The sequence below is a fragment of the Colobus angolensis genome, unplaced genomic scaffold, assembly GCF_000951035.1.
Source record: "Colobus angolensis palliatus isolate OR3802 unplaced genomic scaffold, Cang.pa_1.0 Scaffold54, whole genome shotgun sequence".
Classification (NCBI taxonomy): domain Eukaryota; kingdom Metazoa; phylum Chordata; class Mammalia; order Primates; family Cercopithecidae; genus Colobus; species Colobus angolensis.
In genome coordinates this window covers 4,611,930-4,631,355 of record NW_012118932.1, presented here as the reverse complement: position 1 = coordinate 4,631,355, position 19,426 = coordinate 4,611,930, and the positions used below count along the sequence as shown (strand labels likewise).

Sequence of the window (19,426 nt, the reverse complement as noted above, 5' to 3'; positions counted from 1 at the left end):
GTCTCAGCCCAAAATCTCCTTGAGCTGATAAGCAACTTCAGCAAAGTCTCAGGATACAAAATCAATGTGCAAAAATCACAAGCATTCTTATACACGAATGACAGACAAACAGAGAGCCAAATCATGACTGAACTTCCCATTCACAATTGCTACAAAGAGAATAAAATTCCTAGGAATCCAACTTACAAGGGATGTAAAGGACCTTTTCAAGGAGAACTACAAACCACTGCTCAACAAAATAAAAGAGGACACAAACAAATGGAAAAACATTTCATGCTCATGGATAGGAAAAATCAATATTGTGAAAATGGCCATACTGCCCAAAGTAATTTATAGATTCAATGCCATCCCCATCAACCTACCAATGACTTTCTTCACAGAATTGGAAAAAATTACTTTAAAGTTCATATGGAACCAAAAAAGAGCCCACATTACCAAGACAATCCTAAGCCAAAAGAACAAAGCTGGAGGCATCACGCTACCTGACTTCAAACTATACTACAAGGCTACAGTAACCAAAACAGCATGGTACTGGTACCAAAACAGAGATATAGACCAATGGAACAGAACAGCCCTCAGAAATAATACCACATATATACAACCATCTGATCTTTGACAAACCTGACAAAAACAACAAATGGGGAAAGGATTCCCTATTTAATAAGTGGTGCTGGGAAAACTGGCTAGCCATATGTAGAAAGCTGAAACTGGATCCCTTCCTTACACCTTATACAAAAATTAATTCAAAATGGATTAAAGACTTAAATGTTAGACCTAAAACCATAAAAACCCTAGAAGAAAACCTAGGCAATACCATTCAGGACATAGGCATGGGCAAGGACTTCATGTCTAAAACACCAAAAGCAATCACAACAAAAGCCAAAATTGACAAATGAGATCTAATTAAACCAAAGAACTTCTGCACAGCAAAAGAAACTACCATCAGAGTGAACAGGCAACCTACAGAATGGGAGAAAATTTTTGCAATCTACTCATCTGACAAAGGGCTAATATCCAGAATCTATAAATAACTCAAACAAATTTACAAGAAAAAAAAAAACAACCCCATCAAAAAGTGGGCAAAGGATATGAACAGACACTTCTCAAAAGCAGACATTTATGCAGCCAACAGACACATGGAAAACTGCTCATCATCACTGGCCATCAGAGAAATGCAAATCAAAACCACAATGAGATACCATCTCACACCAATTAGAATGGCGATCATTAAAAAGTCAGGAAACAACAGGTGCCGGAGAGGATGTGCAGAAATAGGAACACTTTTACACTGTTGGTGGGACTGTAAACTAGTTCAACCATTGTGGAAGACAGTGTGATGATTCCTCAAGGACCTAGAACTAGAAATACCATTTGACCCAATCATCCCATTAATGGGTATATACCCAAAGGATTATAAATCATGCTTTGTGCCTGTTGTGGGGTGGAGGGATGGGTATATACCCAAAGGATTATAAATCATGCTTCAGGCCTGTCGTGGGGTGGAGGGATAGCATTAGGAGACATACCTAATGTATAGCACACCAACATGGCACATGTATACATATGTAATACACCTGCACGCTGTGCACATGTACCCTAGAACTTAAAGTATAATACAAAAAAAAATGTCACATCTGTAGCCATTACATTGTGAGTATTTTTTAAACTGAGGAAATACTCTTCCAGCATTCAAGAACTAATATGATTCAACAGGTAAGTTTCCCACATCACTGATGAATGGTTGAAGTTTTGACATAAGTCTTTGTTCTTTTGTTTTTGTCTTACTAGTCCAGCTAAAGGAAAATCTCAACCAACATTCATGTTGGAACTAATTCAGTCATCAATTGTAACTATAGATTGATTATTGACACAAGTGTTTGGCAAAACTCAATGAAAGCATTTTGTGACAATCAATTGGCTAAATGAAATTTGCAATAAAGAGTATTGTATACTTGGCTGAGTGCAGTGGCTCACACCTGTAATCTCAGCACTTTGGCAAGTGGATCACTTGAGGTTGGGAGTTCGAGACCAGTCTGCCCAAAAGGTGAAACCCCGTCTCCACTAAAAATACAAAAAGTAGCCAGGCGTGGTGGCATGCACCTGTAATTCCATGTACTCGGGAGGCTGAGGCATGAGAATCACTTGAACCTGGGAACCAGATATTGCAGTGGGCCAAGATCATGCCACTGCACTCCAGCCTTGGTGATGGAGTGAGACTCTGTCTCAAAAAAAAAAAAGTATTGTATATTTTATTATTATTTGCAAATTGCTCACTACACATTTCTTTTCAGTAAAATTACTTGTTTCCGTGTGTGTGTGTGTATGTTTTCTATATATAAATACGTTTCCAAATATATAGGGGTGTGTGTGCATATATATATTTATATATATATTTTTATATATTGTATATATTTATATACACACACATGTATATGTTTCCCATTTATATATATATTTCCATTATATATATGGAAATAAGTAAATATATATTATATGTATATTCAAACTTTTTTGGAGAGCAACTTGTTAAACACTTGCAAGTGTACCACTGCCTCCCACTGAACAACTGCATAAGGCCAAAATTCAAACTCATGCCCCTGGATGTTAGAATCTGGCTAATGGAAATGGAATGGTAATAGAATTAGGGATGAGAATGGAGAAAGTGGGTATACACAACTGTTTGGGAAGTTTAAAAATACAGGAGGCAGTCGCTAGCGGTAGATTCAAGGTTGAGAGTTCGAGACCAGCCTGTCCAACATGGCGAAACCCTGTCTCTACTAAAAATACAAAAATTAGCCAGGCGTGGTGGTGTGCACCTATAATTCCATGTACTCGGGAGGCTGAGACATGAGAATCACTGGAACCTGGGAGCCAGATGTTGCAGTGGGCTGAGATCAAAGAAGAATTTTTAAAAGAAAGAAGATAAGAGAATGTATTATATGCCATCATTGAGAATGATCTAGTAAACAAGAGAAAGGTTGATAATAATGGAGAAATAGATTATTAAAGGAATAAAATCCTTGAGAAGGTTGGAGGAAACAGGAGTAAAAGCATCAATGGAACTACTACAAACCTATTAGAATGGTCAAAATCCAGAGCACTAACAAAACTAAATGCTGGTGAGTATGTGAAGCAACAAGGACTTGAAATCATTGGTAGTGGAAATGCAAACTAGTATAGCTGTTTGGAAAGACAGTTTAGCAGATTCTTACAAAACAAAACTTATTCTTACTACATAATCCTTTACCCAGTGGAAACGAAAACTTATTTACACTCAAAAATCTGCACATGGATGTTTATAGTAGCTTTATTTACAGTTGCCCAAACTAGGAAGCAACTAAGATATCCTTCAGTAGGCAAATAAATAAATAAACTGTGGTACATCCAGACAACGGAGTATTGTTTAGCACTAAAAACGAATGAACTATCAAACTAGGAGAAGACATAGTGGAACCTTAAATGCATGTTACTAAGTGAAGAAAAGCCTGTCTGAAAAGCCTATATATGATTCCAACTACATAACATTCTAGAAAAGCCAAAACTACTGAGACAGTAAAAGATCACAGCGGTTGCCAAGACCTTTGGGGAAGATGGGAAGATGACTAGGCAGAGCAGAGAGGATTTTTCGGGCAGTGAAAACACTCTGTGTGATAATGTAATGATGGATAGATGTCATTGTACATATGTTCAAACCCATAAAATGTGCAAGACTAGGAATGAACTGTAATGTAAGCTATGGACTTTGGATAATAATGATGTTATTATTAATTGTTTCTCACGAGTTTTGCCAAACTCTTGTGTCCGTAATCAACCCATGATTGCAATTGATGACTGAATTAGTTCCAACATGAACGTTGGTTGGGATTTTCCTTTAGCTGAGTTAATTAGACCAAAGCAAAACAACAAAGACATGTCAAAAACTTCAATCATTCATCAGTGGAAGTTCATCAGTTACAACAAATAGACCACTTTGTGGGGAATGTTGACAGTAGCAGAGGCTATGCATGTGTCGGGGAAGGAAGTACATGGGAAATCTCTGTACCTTCCTCTCATTTTTGTTGTGAATCTAAGTCAGCCCTAAAAAAGAATAAAGTCATAAATAAAAAATTTTTCCATTGCAGGGAAATTAGGGAGACAATTTGTATATTCATTAGAAGGTGGAGGGTAAGAGAGATATAATGGCAAGATTATCTTTAAGCTTCATTCTAAATCCTGAGAGGCTAAGATTTAGATATGAGAAATATAAAAGCCATTTGACTTCTATAAATTGGGCACATTTTAACTATAACTATATCTAAAAGCGTTCTGAAGTTAGTGTTCCTGATTTTCAAGCTGCTTTTTTCATTTTAAGTGTTTAGTGACCATTTATAGAAGTTCCAAATTTTGCAGAAAACAGCAAAATAACGAGCAAGCTTTTCTTTTGCTAATACTTTCTTGCAATACTCAAAAATGAGGATTCTATTTCCTCTCTGTGTATATATTTAGGAATAAGTTACACATCATTGCTGCTGTTGCAGCTGCTGTTCCTCACGGTAGACAAAGTTTTCCAAGGCAGAGGGAGGCCAGCTGAGGGTAGCACCTCTGGTAAGAAAGTTTTAAAATGTCTTACTTGTTACACCAATAAGAGTTGTGATGGCCAGATCCTGGAACAGAAACTGGTAATTTGAAAGGCTGTTTGTCTCCTGAAAATGAAAAGAAAGCAGATCAAAAAAGTTTTGACCTTCGGGATGAAATTAGATACTGATTACATTTATTTTCTCACTGCGACATAGGGTTTTTCAAGTAAATTACTGAGGGGATGCTGTGGTCAGGGCCTGGTTGAGTTGGTGAGTGATGGTGTTGGTGGAAGTAATCAAAGCCACACCTGTAAAACCCTCTCTATCCAGGGGCCTATCATCACGTACTTTCAGGGTGGGATTGTTTGTGCATCCGTATTATTTTGTTGAGGAGGACGTCTTCCCCTGCCAGATTCATCTCTGCTCTCTTTTCTACTTGTTAACAGAAAAATCAGGATTTCATCTCACACAATAAAAGAATACATCCCCAAGTGACAAATGTGTGGTAACCTTACATAAATTTTACTGATGGAAAATAAGAATAAGTAAACCCACTATTTGCATTCTTGAATGTTTTTAGACAAAATGTTAGAAAATCCTAGCAAAGCATCTTAATACTCTTGAGGAAAAAGTGTTCAGGTCTTCCTGATTTTAAGAAACTCACTTTCTTGCTCCTCACCCCTTAGTGGAAAGGAGATAATGTTCAATGTTTAATTCTACCTTTGAGAATAATTTGGGAATTCTAAAATAGAGCCCAATTTCTATAAATAGCCTATCCTTCTCTAGCCCATTTATCAGTGAGTAGGAAAAGATATAGTTTATCTGAAAGCAATAGGACTAAAACCTTTAACCCAGGAAAAAGAAGGCAGTATATAAAGATGAATCTGGATATCTGCCACACACATATCCAGATGAAATTTCTTGTATTGGTGTTGGTTAATAGGATAATCTCACATGTTGAGTTCACAGATGATGGGCATGTTTTTTCCTCCTCTTATATCTTGTTAAATAACAAAAGTGATCATAAGACCTATGTACTTTTTGTGGTATGATATGCCAGTTTTCACATCCCTGTATTCAGGGAATCAGTGGCACGCTGGCTTATACTAACACTTAAAAGTCAATTGATAAATTTTCAGAGATGTTGTGAGCCAGCTGTTAAACAAAGCCGATACAAAAACTTAAATTAGACAAGTGTACCATTAAATAAATTATACTAAAACCAAAGTTAATAAATACTCAAAGCTCAGCACTTTCTAAATATGTTTCTACATTTGACTGTTATCTGTGCCCTTGAGGTTATTTACAACTCTTGTATCTATATGGGGCAAGCACTATAGATTCATATGCTACTGTACATCTTTCCCCACTTCATGTTCAGTGACAATGGACACACAGCTTGAAACTGGTTTTGGTAGGAGTATTGACACCACTGAAATGGGCAAAAATTAATAATCAGGTCTTTTTTTTTCACGCTAAATGAAGCATTTAGCAGCATCCCGATGCAGAGAACCATTTCTTTATTGAGTGGTAGACCAGGGTAGAGCCACATTGGAATTAAGAAGATAAAGACCTTTTCCAATCAGGTAAAAGTAGTAGCAAGAGAAAAAGTAATATATCCAGTTGTGATCCTCAGCTATTACTAGATAAAAGGTTTCTGTATCAGAGAACTGACATCAGCAACCTTTCCTGTGCAAATCTGTCTATTTCTGATTTACTTAAAAAATTCTTAAGGATATTTTTGGAGGGGCTATTGTTGCTCAGATATCCTATTTGTGCCCTTTCTTTGAGAGGCATTGTAAATTGAGAGTGCATTGCTACTTGTTTTAGTTCACACTAACCAAGAGGCTAAGTCCCAAGTCATACCCAGTAGAGCAGCAGAACACCGACATACTGAATCATGCTGTACAGAGCCATGTACTTAAACATGCAAAACGAGGTAACGAGAGCTGCACGTCCTTCCCTGTGTAAGGAAAGAGATGATAAAGACGCGACAGTAATGAAAAGATACAAGGTCAGTCACTCTGTGCTGTTCAGCAACGTTCAGGAGAAAAAAAATAAAAAGTCATTCTACAACTGTTTGTCTGAAAACGGACATCCCTGAGCTCGTGGATGCAGGCTGCCAGTAAACTAAACCCAGTTTTCAAGAAGGCCAATTCCAGGCCAAGGTCCAGGGTCCCTGAACTGGTGATGGAGTCCAGATTTACGGTTGCTCTTGTCCTTTCAGCAGGCAATGTTTTAACTCCTAAACTCAGTGGAGCTAGTGCCAGATCTTCTACCTACTCACTAATGTGCTGCAGAAGATCATTTCCCTTGTCTCAGTTTCTTCATCTGTGAACTAATGGATTTAAATAAAATTGCAGATTCAGGAGTTATTTTCATACAGGAGCTTCAGGAGCTTGGCAAACATTTGATTCAAATTTCATTTTGGCAGTTCCAACTTTTTCTAAAACTGGACCAAAACAATATACACACTCAAATTAGTCATATATCAAATTGAAGTAGGCTGGAAAGGATGAGCATTTTCGTTTGTGTTATCGTCAATTGATTGTGTAAATAGTATACATTTAAAGCATGAAATAGATGACATATGAAATGTCACTTTTAACTTCTATTTCATTTGGGGAAAAATAGAGTTTAAGTTACACTTTTTAAATTTAAATTATACTTTTTTTTTTTTTTTTCCAACAGGGTTTTTTGCTCAGTCACCCAAGCTGGAGTGTAGTGGCATGATCTCAGCTCACTGCAACCTCTGACTCCAAGGTTCAAGTGATTCTCCCGCCTCAGCCTCCTGAGTAGCTGGGACCACAGGCATGTGCCACCAGGTCTAACTAAATTTTTTGTATTTTTAGTAGAGACTGGGTTTCACCATGTTGGCCAGGTTGGTCTCAAACTCCTGACCTCAAGTGATGCACCCACCTTGGCCTCCCAAAGTGCTGGGATTACAGGTATCAGCCACCACACCCAGCCTAGATCATACTTCTTTAAGTTTAAACTCATGCCCATTATGATGTCCTGGGGTGTTAAAACCTGATCCTCAAACCAGGTTTTTTTCTGTATCAGAGTTTTGCCATGACATTTCCTCTGCCCAGAGGTAGTTTCTCCTTATCGCTTAGAGAGGTTCTCTAAGCAATAAAGAGAGGTTCTCCTAAGAGAGGTTTTCCCGTACCACCCCATCTGAAGCAGCTGCTTCCACCTATATAGCCATCTTATTCCCTTTACCCTTTTTATTTCCTGGACAGCACCTATCAAAATCAGTAAGTATCGTCTTTATCTCCCTTAGTTTCTGGCACTAAATGCCTACTCACTAAATATTTGTCAAATACATGAGTAAATAAAAAATTGGGAGGACCTAGCCAAATTATTATTTTCATGTGGTGGAAACAGTATATCTGTAGATAAAATCCACTTGAATAAAATTAATTCTAAAATAATGTCTAACCTCACATGGTTGTATGAGCTTGGGCACATCAGTTAAATTTTCTGAACTTCAATGTTTTTATTTGTTAAAAAACAAATAGCCATTCCTGCATCTCCAGGCTGTTTTGAAGTGTGAGATGGTAGGCATTATAGCATTTTAAAACTAGAAACACATGTCAGTTACAATAATCAAGAGCAGCCACCATGCTCACTATCTCTAGCATTCAAATATAATGGAGCAGAAGTACATTTTTGACAGGGTGGCAGTGAGAGCATCAAAGCAAATTTTAGTGAGAGCAGCAAAAGCCAATAAAGATTTTCAAAACGTTATTTTTCAAATAAAGATTAAAAGGAGATAGATACATTTTAAAAATGAGGATGATTGACACTTCCAAAGCTATAACAAGTTCCAGATTCCAATCTTCTAAAAATAACCTAATCAGTGAATTCACTGGAAATGCCACTGCTCTCCCAATGTTACTTTTAACTTCTGGAAAATCCATTTGGAAGTAGGATGCTTGGCTGCATTCTTCCACAAAGCACCCTCCCCACCCAGGGACACAAAGTTTCTCTGGTCTTTCCCAGGCAGAACAATGTGATTTGTACCAGAAGTCAACAGAGAGAAAACAATGTTTGAGGAAGTGCCTACTTACTTGATAAGGTGAGGTACGCACTCAATGTTTGGAGTTTTGGAAGTGAAAGGTGAGGCCACAGATGCCTCCTGCTCTGATAAAGAGATGCCCACATGAGCCATTTTCAGAGCCTGAAAGCAAAGAATCAGCTTACTTCCCACATAGACTCACATATGTCTCTACTAAAACCTCATAAGAAAAGGCCAGTTAAGCTGGCCACAAGGTGGTTTGTGTGCCCAAACTCTAACCAAGAGAGTTAACCCTGCCTGGAACATAAGAGAAAGATGGCATTAGGATACCTAGCCAAAGAAATGAGAACCCTAGAACCAAGTTCTACCCCATGTAGCCTAAACTAACCATTGAATCAACGTGTGACTTTGGTCAAAAGCCTCCCAATGCAACAGTTTATCCATCAAGAGGAATGGAAATGATATATATGCCAGGAGTACGACCTCTAAAGGGCTTGAGTATAATTGAATGTGAGATTATGGCCACACACACTGGCAGCTACTTACCCCACAGTCATTGGCTCCGTCACCACACATACCTACAAAGTAACTAAGAGGGAACCACATTAATTGTAGATGAGATCAAAGCTATCTTGCTAATTTCTCTAATTAAAAAAAACAAAGTAACTATCATTACTCAGGGTTCAAACTCATTAATTAAGGGAAATTTCCTAAGAGTCTAGTTTGACTGAAAAAAGTGTGACTCAGTAGTTTATACAATGGATTTAGAAATTCAGAACATGATTCCTTTACTGTAAGTGTTTCATGTAGACACTGCACATCACTGCGTAGGGAGAGCTTTCTCAGCTGTCAGACAGAGGTACTCACAATTCTATGATGTAAGTATGGCATGGCAGAGAGGGCACATGAATGGAAACCAGATCTAGATTTTGACCTGGTCATCTTACCATTTTCACTATTATTATTCTCATAATTATTATTATTTTGCCTATAAAGGGCTATGAGTATTAAATGAGGTACTGTATGGTAAAGTACTTATAAAGTCTAAAATGATAACAAGTCATAGTTGTTTGTGCTGTTAATACTAGCATGAGAGGAAATCCACCCTGTCAACAGTCACTCAACTCAAGTATGTAACATCAGGCCTAGAAGTTGAAGAAAGAAAACACATGCCTGTTTCAGAATGGCTTTCTAAGGCTGGGTGAATACTCTCTTGAATCACTGACAAGGATTATGGATAGCCAGCTTTTTAAATTATGAGCATTCTGACAGCATTCATAGAACATGCTATACTTTTCTTCCACACTGCCATATGGAAGTAACTCGTTGACTCTCTAGGTTTCAGCCATGTTGAGAAGACAGGGCTTTCTGAGCTGAGAAGCTAGCCTGATAACGGAATCAAATGAATAGGAGGGCAGAGTAGAAACGAGTAGGAGTTGGAGTCATGTTGTTGTGACATGGTGACCAAAGTGGAGAAAGGCTCTGGTACTCTGTGGGGTTCTATTAACAGGAAACAAAGGGTCCCGAATGACAGGCACTTCATTTGGACTGCCCATTCTGTCTAGGAATGGAGACCCTTTGTGTTAGGAGAGAAGAATTTTTCTGATTTAGGATGGAAAAATGCTTTGGCACACAAATATTTTAGTCTTTTTAGTGTTACATGAATCTCTGGTCATATGAATGTCCCTATATTATCATTGTGATGAGAGCATATGCAAATAAAGTCTAAATACTCATTGTCCCCCCAGGAGTTGAGCTCAAGCCACCTTTCCATTCTTATTTCTCCCCATACTCTTTCAGGCCCCTTAGGTTCTAGTCCAGTGATTCTCAACATTGAATGCAAAATTGACTTATGCGAAAAAAAATATGGATTTTTCAAGCCCCGTATAAACAACTGAATCAGGATCTCTGAATGGTGAGATCCCTTGGTATTGCTATTTTTCCAAAGCTCCTAAGTGATTATCTCATGCAGCCAGACTAAGGATCACTGCCCTTGCCAAACTGAGTGACTCCCTGTACCTCTTCCACTCCCCCTGACTGTTATGCCTCCATGCAGTTCATGCCACCTGCACTGGCAAAGAACCTACTCCAATTTCTGAAATTCTTCCACCAGACTGGACTTCTGCCCAGGAGACATTCTTGCAAAGATGGTCCCATTGATCAGTATCTGTAAGGAACCCAAAATGGAGATTTTTTTTTTTATCAAGTCAGCTGGTTGTACATGAAATAATTAATAATACTCAGAATGTTGACTGCATCATGACACTTATGATGAAGAAAAAAAAAGTTTCCAATGAGCCTTCCTTTGGATTTTAAGACAAACGCTGAGGTTTTGGTCATCAGATAAATGATCAGTGAAAAACAAAAATCAGTAAAGATAATTACTTAACAAAAAATATTTTATGAAAATGATGACCTACAGGAATTTACCTCAGCTGTCATGGGGAATGTGGTCCTGAAAAATCTTGAGCTTAATGGAACCCTGAACTGCAAAACAGCAAGAGGTTGAGGGATAACTATGTATCTAAAACTTACCTCCCCCCACTAAAGCTTTAAGTTCAACCCTCTTGAGTACTGAGGTCATCTATCAAAAAACGAATGGCATTCCCTTATTCTTGGTCTGCCTTCCTGTATAATTGCAGGGTTTCCACTATACTTTGAGACCCCTTACCATGGCAATATAGTGACAGTCACCCAAAATCGTCTTTATAATTCAAGAAATCACTGATACTTCAATCGTATAGTTGGTGGAAAATTGACTAATCAAGTTTATTTATTTCAAACCTAGTAGGAAATGAGACAATAGTATCCTCTGCAAAAATATCTGTCTCTCTTAAGATACAGAGAACTCACTGAGTATATTTTTCCTGTTTCAAGATTTGAAATAATTTAGGACCATGCTCTGTAAGTGATATCATCAGCATTTTCACAGGGAGACTGTCACCCTCTTAGAACTTACCTTTGGCAGTAGGCTGCTAAAATGTTGACTTATAACATGAAAAGATTTTCCAGTTAGGGCAAAATGGTAACTTCCTTCTCTGCCATTATCAGAGACTTCATCCCTGATGTTAATGTAATTGTCCTACAAAGCAAGACACAGTTATTTTAGACTCTTTCATTTGACAGAGTGGTTAGAACCACAAGCATATCTGAGAGAAGATAATGAAGACAGACCAGGATCTATCTGTAAAAGTCACTCTGATTCCTCAGAGAAGCATTTTCTTTTTGCTGGATCAATCTTTGCACATCACAGACAACTAGTGACTAGGAGCATAACACTTACTCATGTCCTGTTTTCATCGTGATTTGATCTTGGTGAGTCCCAGAGAAGAGCACATTTCACACATTTCAAGTGTAAAATACAAAAGCACTGCAGCTTAACAAATTTCTCCCTGAAATGAGAACTTACTATTTTTTTTCCTTAGGGAACTAATATTGTTCTACAAGGACACAATGGAGATAGAATACTGACAAGGCTGGAGATAAATGAATGAAACTTTTTTCTGAAAACATAGTCTGATTTTCTGAGACACACAGCAGCATCTCTCCCAAAGACTAGATCCCCTTTGAACCCAGTGGGGTGATTGACAAGCAAGGGGAAAGGGAGAAAACAGATTCAGCTTCACTCACTATATTCTTTCTCATACAGAGCCAACCATTTTTTAAGTTTAAAAGATGGATTATTTCCAGCACACAAGAAAGCACTATACCTTCAAGCTCAGTATGAAAAGTATGGAAAAACCAATGTAATTGAATTCATTCAACAGCATGAATGCTAGACATTTGGAAGCATATGTTGACTCTTGGTCAAGCTGTTCAGTCACCAGCACTGCAAGACATGTTGGTAATGTGGCAGAATGGCTGTGTTCAGGAGTACCTGATTCCCATACGTAATGTGTTTCTTCTCTTCTACTAATGTCCAAGATATAGATGCTGATGAGGACCCGTTGGTTTCATTTGCCTCAATGAGAATGACTTTCTGGCTTTCAGAAACCATTCCAGATTTTCTGGCCACTGTTATTGCAGTCTGAAGATTGTCACCTAGAGGAAAGGAGGAGTATCTCAAGATGAGATTGACAAGATTGAATTAATTCATGCAGAGCCTTGAAAATCAGAGCAGGGAGTTCAGTCCTTATTTCAGGTATGAAGAGAAATGATCTCTAATATCTTTTTCAGCCCTGACCTTTTGTGACTCCATGATCCCTTTTCCCGTTCTTACTGCTTTTCATCAGGTTACTTCATGATCTACCAGTGTATTTTTGCCAGACTGGGGGAAAAAATAAAAAAGCAAAATTCAAATATATTTTCGTCATTTGCTAGCAGCTTTGCAAATGTATAGGCAAATCCTCTGGTTTAGTAGAGTATCTGGTGGCTCCACTTCCAGGCAAAATGGAGTAAGCCCACTACGATCTCTCTCTCCCACTGATTACAATGGAAAACTCTGAACAAAAACCAAGCAGCAACTCCCCAAGGACTTTGAAAAGTAAACAAAAGCAGGCAGATGGTGGAAGGCAGTCCAATTTGCAGAAGCAACCCACAAGGGGATGAGTTTCTCCACTTTTTTTCTCTTCCCTATTCCATATTTGACTGGCGCGTGGGCCTCAGTTAAAAAGCTGTTTGGGCAGCAGAACTCTAAAAGATGCCCAGTCTTTCTGGCCAGAAGAGCCAGGAAAAGGGACTCTTGTAGGCTAAAGGGCATGGGCGGAATCCTGGAAAGGAGAGAGCCAGACATGGGGACTAATTCAGTATGTGAATTACATAAGTCCCAAGTTCAGTCTAGAGCTGTGCATGTGTGGACCAGGTCCAAAGACAGATAACAGAAGTTCCAGGAATTGAACTATGATATAAATCACTCCCCATTTGTGAGAGTAACCTCTGAGTGAGGCAGACCCAAACACCATAGCAAAAGATTTTATATTTAAGCTAAGATTGAAACTGCCACCTACAACAGGAAAGATAGAACTTACGGTTGATTGTTAGCCAGACAAACAAACAAGAAAACCCTCAACATTCTCCAGAAGATTTTAACAGGATTCAAAGTTTCACAATATAATATTCAAAATGTTTGGGATATTCAATATGAAAAATCTGGAAAATCTGGCCAATTCTCAAGAAAAGCCACAACAGTTGCCAATCTATAGATAGTCTAGACGTTGGAAGTGTCAGATAATGGTTTTTAAAGCAGCTATTGGGCCGGGTGCGGTGGCTCAAGCCTGTAATCCCAGCACTTTGGGAGGCCGAGACGGGTGGATCACGAGGTCAGGAGATCGAGACCATCCTGGCTAACACGGTGAAACCCCGTCTCTACTAAAAAATACAAAAAACTAGCCGGGCGAGGTGGCGGGCACCTGTAGTCCCAGCTACTGGGGAGGCTGAGGCAGGAGCATGGCGTCAACCTGGGAGGCAGAGTTTGCAGTGAGCTGAGATCTGGCCATTGCGCTCCAGCCTGGGCAACAGAGCCAGACTCCGTCTCAAAAAAAAAAAAAAAAGCAGCTATTGTAAGACCCCTTCCTGTGGTAACTGTTAATATTCTTGAAATGAAAGCTAGAAGTTCTCAACAAGAAAATATAAACTGTGGGAAAAAACCAAATGGATACTTTAGAATTAAAAAATATAATACCTGAAATTAAAAAAAAAATCACTGAATGTACTCAATAGCAGAATAGATCAATGGAAATTATACAACCTGAAGAGCAGAGAGAAAAAAATCATTTTAGTGAACAGACTCAAAGATATCAAAATATTTCATATTCATGTCATTAGAGTCCAAGAAGATGAGGAAAAAAAGTTGAAAAAGAAAAAAAAATTGACAAAATAATAGGAGAAATTTTCCCAAGTATGATAAAAGACCTAAATGTACAGATTCAAGAAGTTCAGTGAATTCCAAACAAGATAAACTTAGTGAGAATCACAACCAGACACATAGTAATAAAACTGCTAAAAACCAAAGATAAACAAAAAAAGCAGTTAGAGAAAACCACATTACACATAAGAAAACAATAATTCAAATTATCACAGATTTCTCATAAAAAATACGCAGGGAAGACAACAGTGGAACATCTTTGAAGTGCTGACTTCATCTTTCACTTTGAAGTGTCAATTCTGACTCCTATAATAGCTGCTGAAAATATCCTTCAGGAATAAAGGAGAAATAAAGACTTTATCAGATGAAGGAAAATGAAGATAATTTGTTGACAGTGGACATGCTCAAAAAATAAACAACAACAACAAAAGCTACAGGGATCTTTAGGTTGAAATGAAAGGAAATGATACCAGAGGTTAACTTAGAACTTAAGGAATGAAAACATAGAAATGATAATGATCTGGGTAATTATAAAAGTCTAATTTTCTTTACTCATGTTCTTTAACTCTTCACTGTTGAAAGTAAAGACTATCACATTATCTGGTGGGGGTTTTCGACATATGTCATACTTATGACAATAATCACATAAAGAAGAGAAAGCAAGAGACATTCCTGGTTATAAGGCTTCTTGAAAGGAGAGGTATGTACATTGTGATGCCTAGAGCAACCATTAAAAAATTAATCATATAATATCTGGCTGGCTATCCTTAACATAGCTTCTCTCAGGTTTCTACCAAAATATGCATGAAGATCCTCAAAAGAGCTGAAGTGGTGGGAAGTAGCTGCCTGAGGCTGGAAGGATACAGGGAGCCCTGAGTGCTCACAGGTTTCCTCCATGCTCCACAGCAGGCCGCTGACAGCCTGTCTGCTTTTTGCCCTCCACCACCTGTGAGAGATCTACCACCTGGGAGAGATCTACCACCTGTGAGACATCCAGTTCTCGGGATAAACAGCCCAGGCCTCAACTCCAATCATCTGACAGAAAAATCTAACAACCTTTCTAAGAAATCCGAGACACTGGACCGGAAAAGATCAGGAAGAACAATCAGAGCACATGACTAGAGAAGTAACTTATTCTTTTCTGCACTGGCCAAGCGCAGTGGCTCACACCTGTAATCTCAGCACGTTGGGAGGCGGAGGCAGGCAGATCACGAGGTCAAGAGATGGAGACCATCCTGGCTAACATGGTGAAACCCCGTCTCTACTAAAAATATAAAAATTAGCCAGGCATGGCGGTGCATGCCTGTAATCCCAGCTACTTGGGAGACTGAGGCAGGAGAATCCCTTGAACCCGGGAGGCGGAGGTTGCAGTGAGCCAAGAACGCACCACTGCACTCCAGCCCTAGTGACAGGGTGAGACTCCATCTCAAAAATATGTATATAATAAATAAATAAATAAATAAAGCATTGGCCGGGTGCAGTGGCTCATGCCTATAATCCCAGCACTCTGGGAAGCCAAGGCGGTAGGATCACCTGAGGTCAGGAGTTTGAGACCATCCTGGCCAACATGGTGAAACCCTGTCTCTACTAAAAATACAAAAATTAGTTGGGTGTGGTGATGCACACCTGTAGTCCCAGCTGCTTGGGAGGCTGAGGCAGGAGAATCACTTGAACCCAGGAGGCGCAGGTTGCAGTGAGCCGAGATCATGTCCCTGCACTCCAGCCTGGTGACAGAGCGAGACTCCATCTCAAAAAATAAATAAAAATAAAAAATAAATAAGGAGAACACTTAGGAAAATTCAAATCTCACCCCACACATGATTTAAGAACGAACAATTCAAAATGGGATTTGAAAAAGATAAAGAGCATTGTTGAGATCTGAGATTGTGGTTTGAACAAACTGGGTGCAAAAAAAAAAAAAAACAAAAGTCTTAAAGCAAAATTATAAAACTATATAATCTAAAGCAAGGAACAGTGGTGCATGCCTGCAGTCCCAGTTACTGAGGAGGCTTAGGCAGGAGGATCACTTGAGCCCAGGAGTGCAAGGCTGAAGTGAGCTATGATCCCGCCACTGCACTGTAGCCTGGGCAACAGAGCAAGACTCTGTCTTTAAAAAATAAATAAATAAATAAATAAGACAACTACAAGAAAAACAGATAGACTGAGAGGATAGATAACAATGGAAATTTCAGAAGTAAAAATGGACGGAGACCAGAGGCAAAAATTAAATAAACAATAGGAAAATTTTTTCTCGCAGGAAGAAAGATTAAAAGGTGCTCTCCATGTTTCTCCCACTCCTATCTCTTCTTAATTCTGGGGAACTCTGGTTCTAATCACTGGTTTCCAGAGATTGATTTGAAAGCCTTGGGTTACAGAAAGAAGCAACAAGAAACTCTCATCAACTCAAAACTTTTTAAGTGAATGAATCATCATAAAATTGGTCCATTCAGAGGATAGAGTTGAGTCCATTAAGTTATTGTCACAAGGGGTTGCGTATTTGGTGATTCAGTTATATAAACCAATGTTCTTGCTATAAATATGATACTTTTCATAATCTGTTTTATCATATGTACAACATTCAAAGTGACAGATATTATGACTTAAAAATAAAGATGTCAAAAATGGTAAAAAATAAAATAAAATAAAAGTTTTTCTAAAAGTGCTGTCCACATTCCAGACTAAGTTAATGAAATAAGGGAAACACAAAGGCAAACATTTCTAAATTCCAAAGTTAAAAAGTTTATGTGCAGAAAAGAATAAGTTACTTACAATGGACTCTCACTGGACTTGTCACGAGCAGTATCAGAAGCCAGAAGGCAAAGGAATAGCCTCTACATACAGATCATTAAGAAAAAAGAACAATAATTCAAGAATCTTTTATCTGAGCAAGATGCCATTCACGTGTCAGAGCAATGAAAGATATTCAAGCATGTGTAAGAAATCAAAGAGCACCCCTCCATTCCATCCAAGGGCAAAACTTGAGGGAAAACAATTGTAAACAAGCAAGGAAAGAAATAGAGCAGAAATTTCAATATGAGAAAAGAGGAAGTAGAGAGGGTGGAGAAGGATGAACACTTGTACATAAATCTAAGTTAAGGACAGATTATGAGAATGTGTCATCTAAGTGCTAAATAAAGATTTTTGAAACAGAAGGGTCACAGTGTAAGGGAAATCCTAATCAATAGTAAATGAACTCAGCAACTTCAAAAAGTTAGACTGGGTTGTTAGAAAAGGAGAAAGTAAAAACAGTCCAAGACACTCTTGGATTGTGGAGAGTAGAACAGGGGACAGAGAAGTACAAAAGGGGAAATAAAAGTATTTTAGAGTTTGCAACTATAGAATTGGGTTCAGGGGAAGTGGGAACAGAAAGTGCGTGCTTTGACGGACTTGTATCTTCGAGACATAAATGATAGAGTTAAAAGCATCTGACTATAAGAGCAGGCAGAAGAAAGGCAACACACTGCAAAAATATGAACATGAATTCATTAGGAAATCATTTATTCACCTCTAGTCTCTTTCCCAATTAAAAACTTATAGCATCAGCATGAAATTTCATTAATAAAGTCACACTTGATTTCATTAAGAAATTTCACACGTTTCTCTTGTGTGATTTATTCTCATTGCTATCTTGTTTGTATGTTCTGGAGTTGGGATTGGGAGTAGAGAGGACAGCATTTTCTTTAATTTCTAGAATCGTGGATATTATGATTGATGAGCCTTCAGCATATTTATAGACCCCATCAACTGAGGATGCTTCTTCTTCTAGCATTTGATAATAAAAATCACCTTTGCCTGGCTCATGTCTTCTTGTCATTCAGGTCTTATTTCAAATGTCACTTCTCGGAGAGGCCTCTCTTAACCAACTCATCTCAAACAGATAGTCAAACACACTTTCCCGCATTATCCTATTTGTGTACCTCAAAACGCTGATACTATTTGACTGGTTGGTTGATTTTCTCTCATTCCACTGACATGGAAACTCTGGGAAAGCAGTAATTGTGCCTTTTTGTTGCCCATCTCCAGCACCTGGAATGGTGTCTGGCCCAGAGTAGGTGGTCAACAATATTTATTAAATGAGTGAATCGTGTCTATTTCCACATCAAATTCTTACTGTTTTCACCATATACTTTGTTTTATACCTGTGATCATTACAGTCCTTATCTGGGCTGAGATGAGCTCTTCCAAGACAGGTTTTGTCTCTTCCTTCAATCGATTCTCCAAGATCAGCAGCCCCAGAAATATCAGGTCTGATTCGACCATCTCCCTGAAAATACATATATAGATGTATGGAACAGAAATAACACACATTGTAGCTTTTTTTTTTGAGACAGAGTCTCACTCTGTCATCCAGGCTGGAGGACAGTGGTTCAAGTGATTCTCCTGCCTCAGCTTCCCAAGTAGCTGGGATTATAGGTGCCCACGACCACGCCCGGCTAATTTTTGTATTTTTAATAGAGACAGGGTTTCACCATGTTAGCCAGGCTGGTCTTGAACTCCTGAATTCAAGGACTTTGCCTCCCAAAGTGCTGGAATTACAGGCGTGAGCCACTGCACCCAGCCACATTATAGCTTTCTTACAGGAAGTAAAACAAAAAGAAAAAGACCCCTGTCGTAGTGGTTCCATTCACTCATTCAAGCACTGTTAGGTGCTGATTAGGGACCATGAGTGATCCAGAAAGAGGACAGGAGGGGACACAAAGGCTCTGGAGATGTTTACTCTAATTGAATGAAGAGGAAGAGGAAGAGAGTGTTTATTAAGCCAAAGCTTTGCTTTAACCTTTGCAGAAAATGAGCTGAAAGCCCGTAAGGGTCTCCTCCATCTGTTGTGGCTAGTCTGATTTTCATTGCCTCACCTGTTACCCACAAAGGGGAGCTTTAGCTCTGGCACAAAGCATGAAAAATAAGGGAGGCGCAAAGAAAAATAAAATAAAATGCCAGTTTCTCCAGCAGCCAAGTCTTTTTTTTTTTTTGAGACGGAGTCTTGCTCTGTCGCCCAGGCTGGAGTGCAGTGGCCGGATCTCAGCTCACTGCAAGTTCCGCCTCCCG

At 38.7% G+C, this 19,426-nt stretch overlaps 1 protein-coding gene across 1 annotated transcript in view; it reads right to left on the bottom strand.

The window, feature by feature from the left end:
* Positions 1–19,426, bottom strand: part of ATP13A4 (ATPase type 13A4) — a 151,551-nt gene that overhangs the window by 27,445 nt on the left and 104,680 nt on the right. Inside the window, exons 18-25 of the mRNA XM_011961225.1 lie at positions 18,520–18,644; positions 12,455–12,618; positions 11,537–11,659; positions 10,665–10,744; positions 9,124–9,166; positions 8,630–8,739; positions 6,423–6,519; positions 4,610–4,682 (exon numbers count right to left, since the gene is read on the bottom strand). Of these exons, the coding sequence (XP_011816615.1) occupies positions 4,610–4,682; positions 6,423–6,519; positions 8,630–8,739; positions 9,124–9,166; positions 10,665–10,744; positions 11,537–11,659; positions 12,455–12,618; positions 18,520–18,644 (815 nt within the window). The remainder of the gene's footprint in view (positions 1–4,609; positions 4,683–6,422; positions 6,520–8,629; positions 8,740–9,123; positions 9,167–10,664; positions 10,745–11,536; positions 11,660–12,454; positions 12,619–18,519; positions 18,645–19,426) is intronic.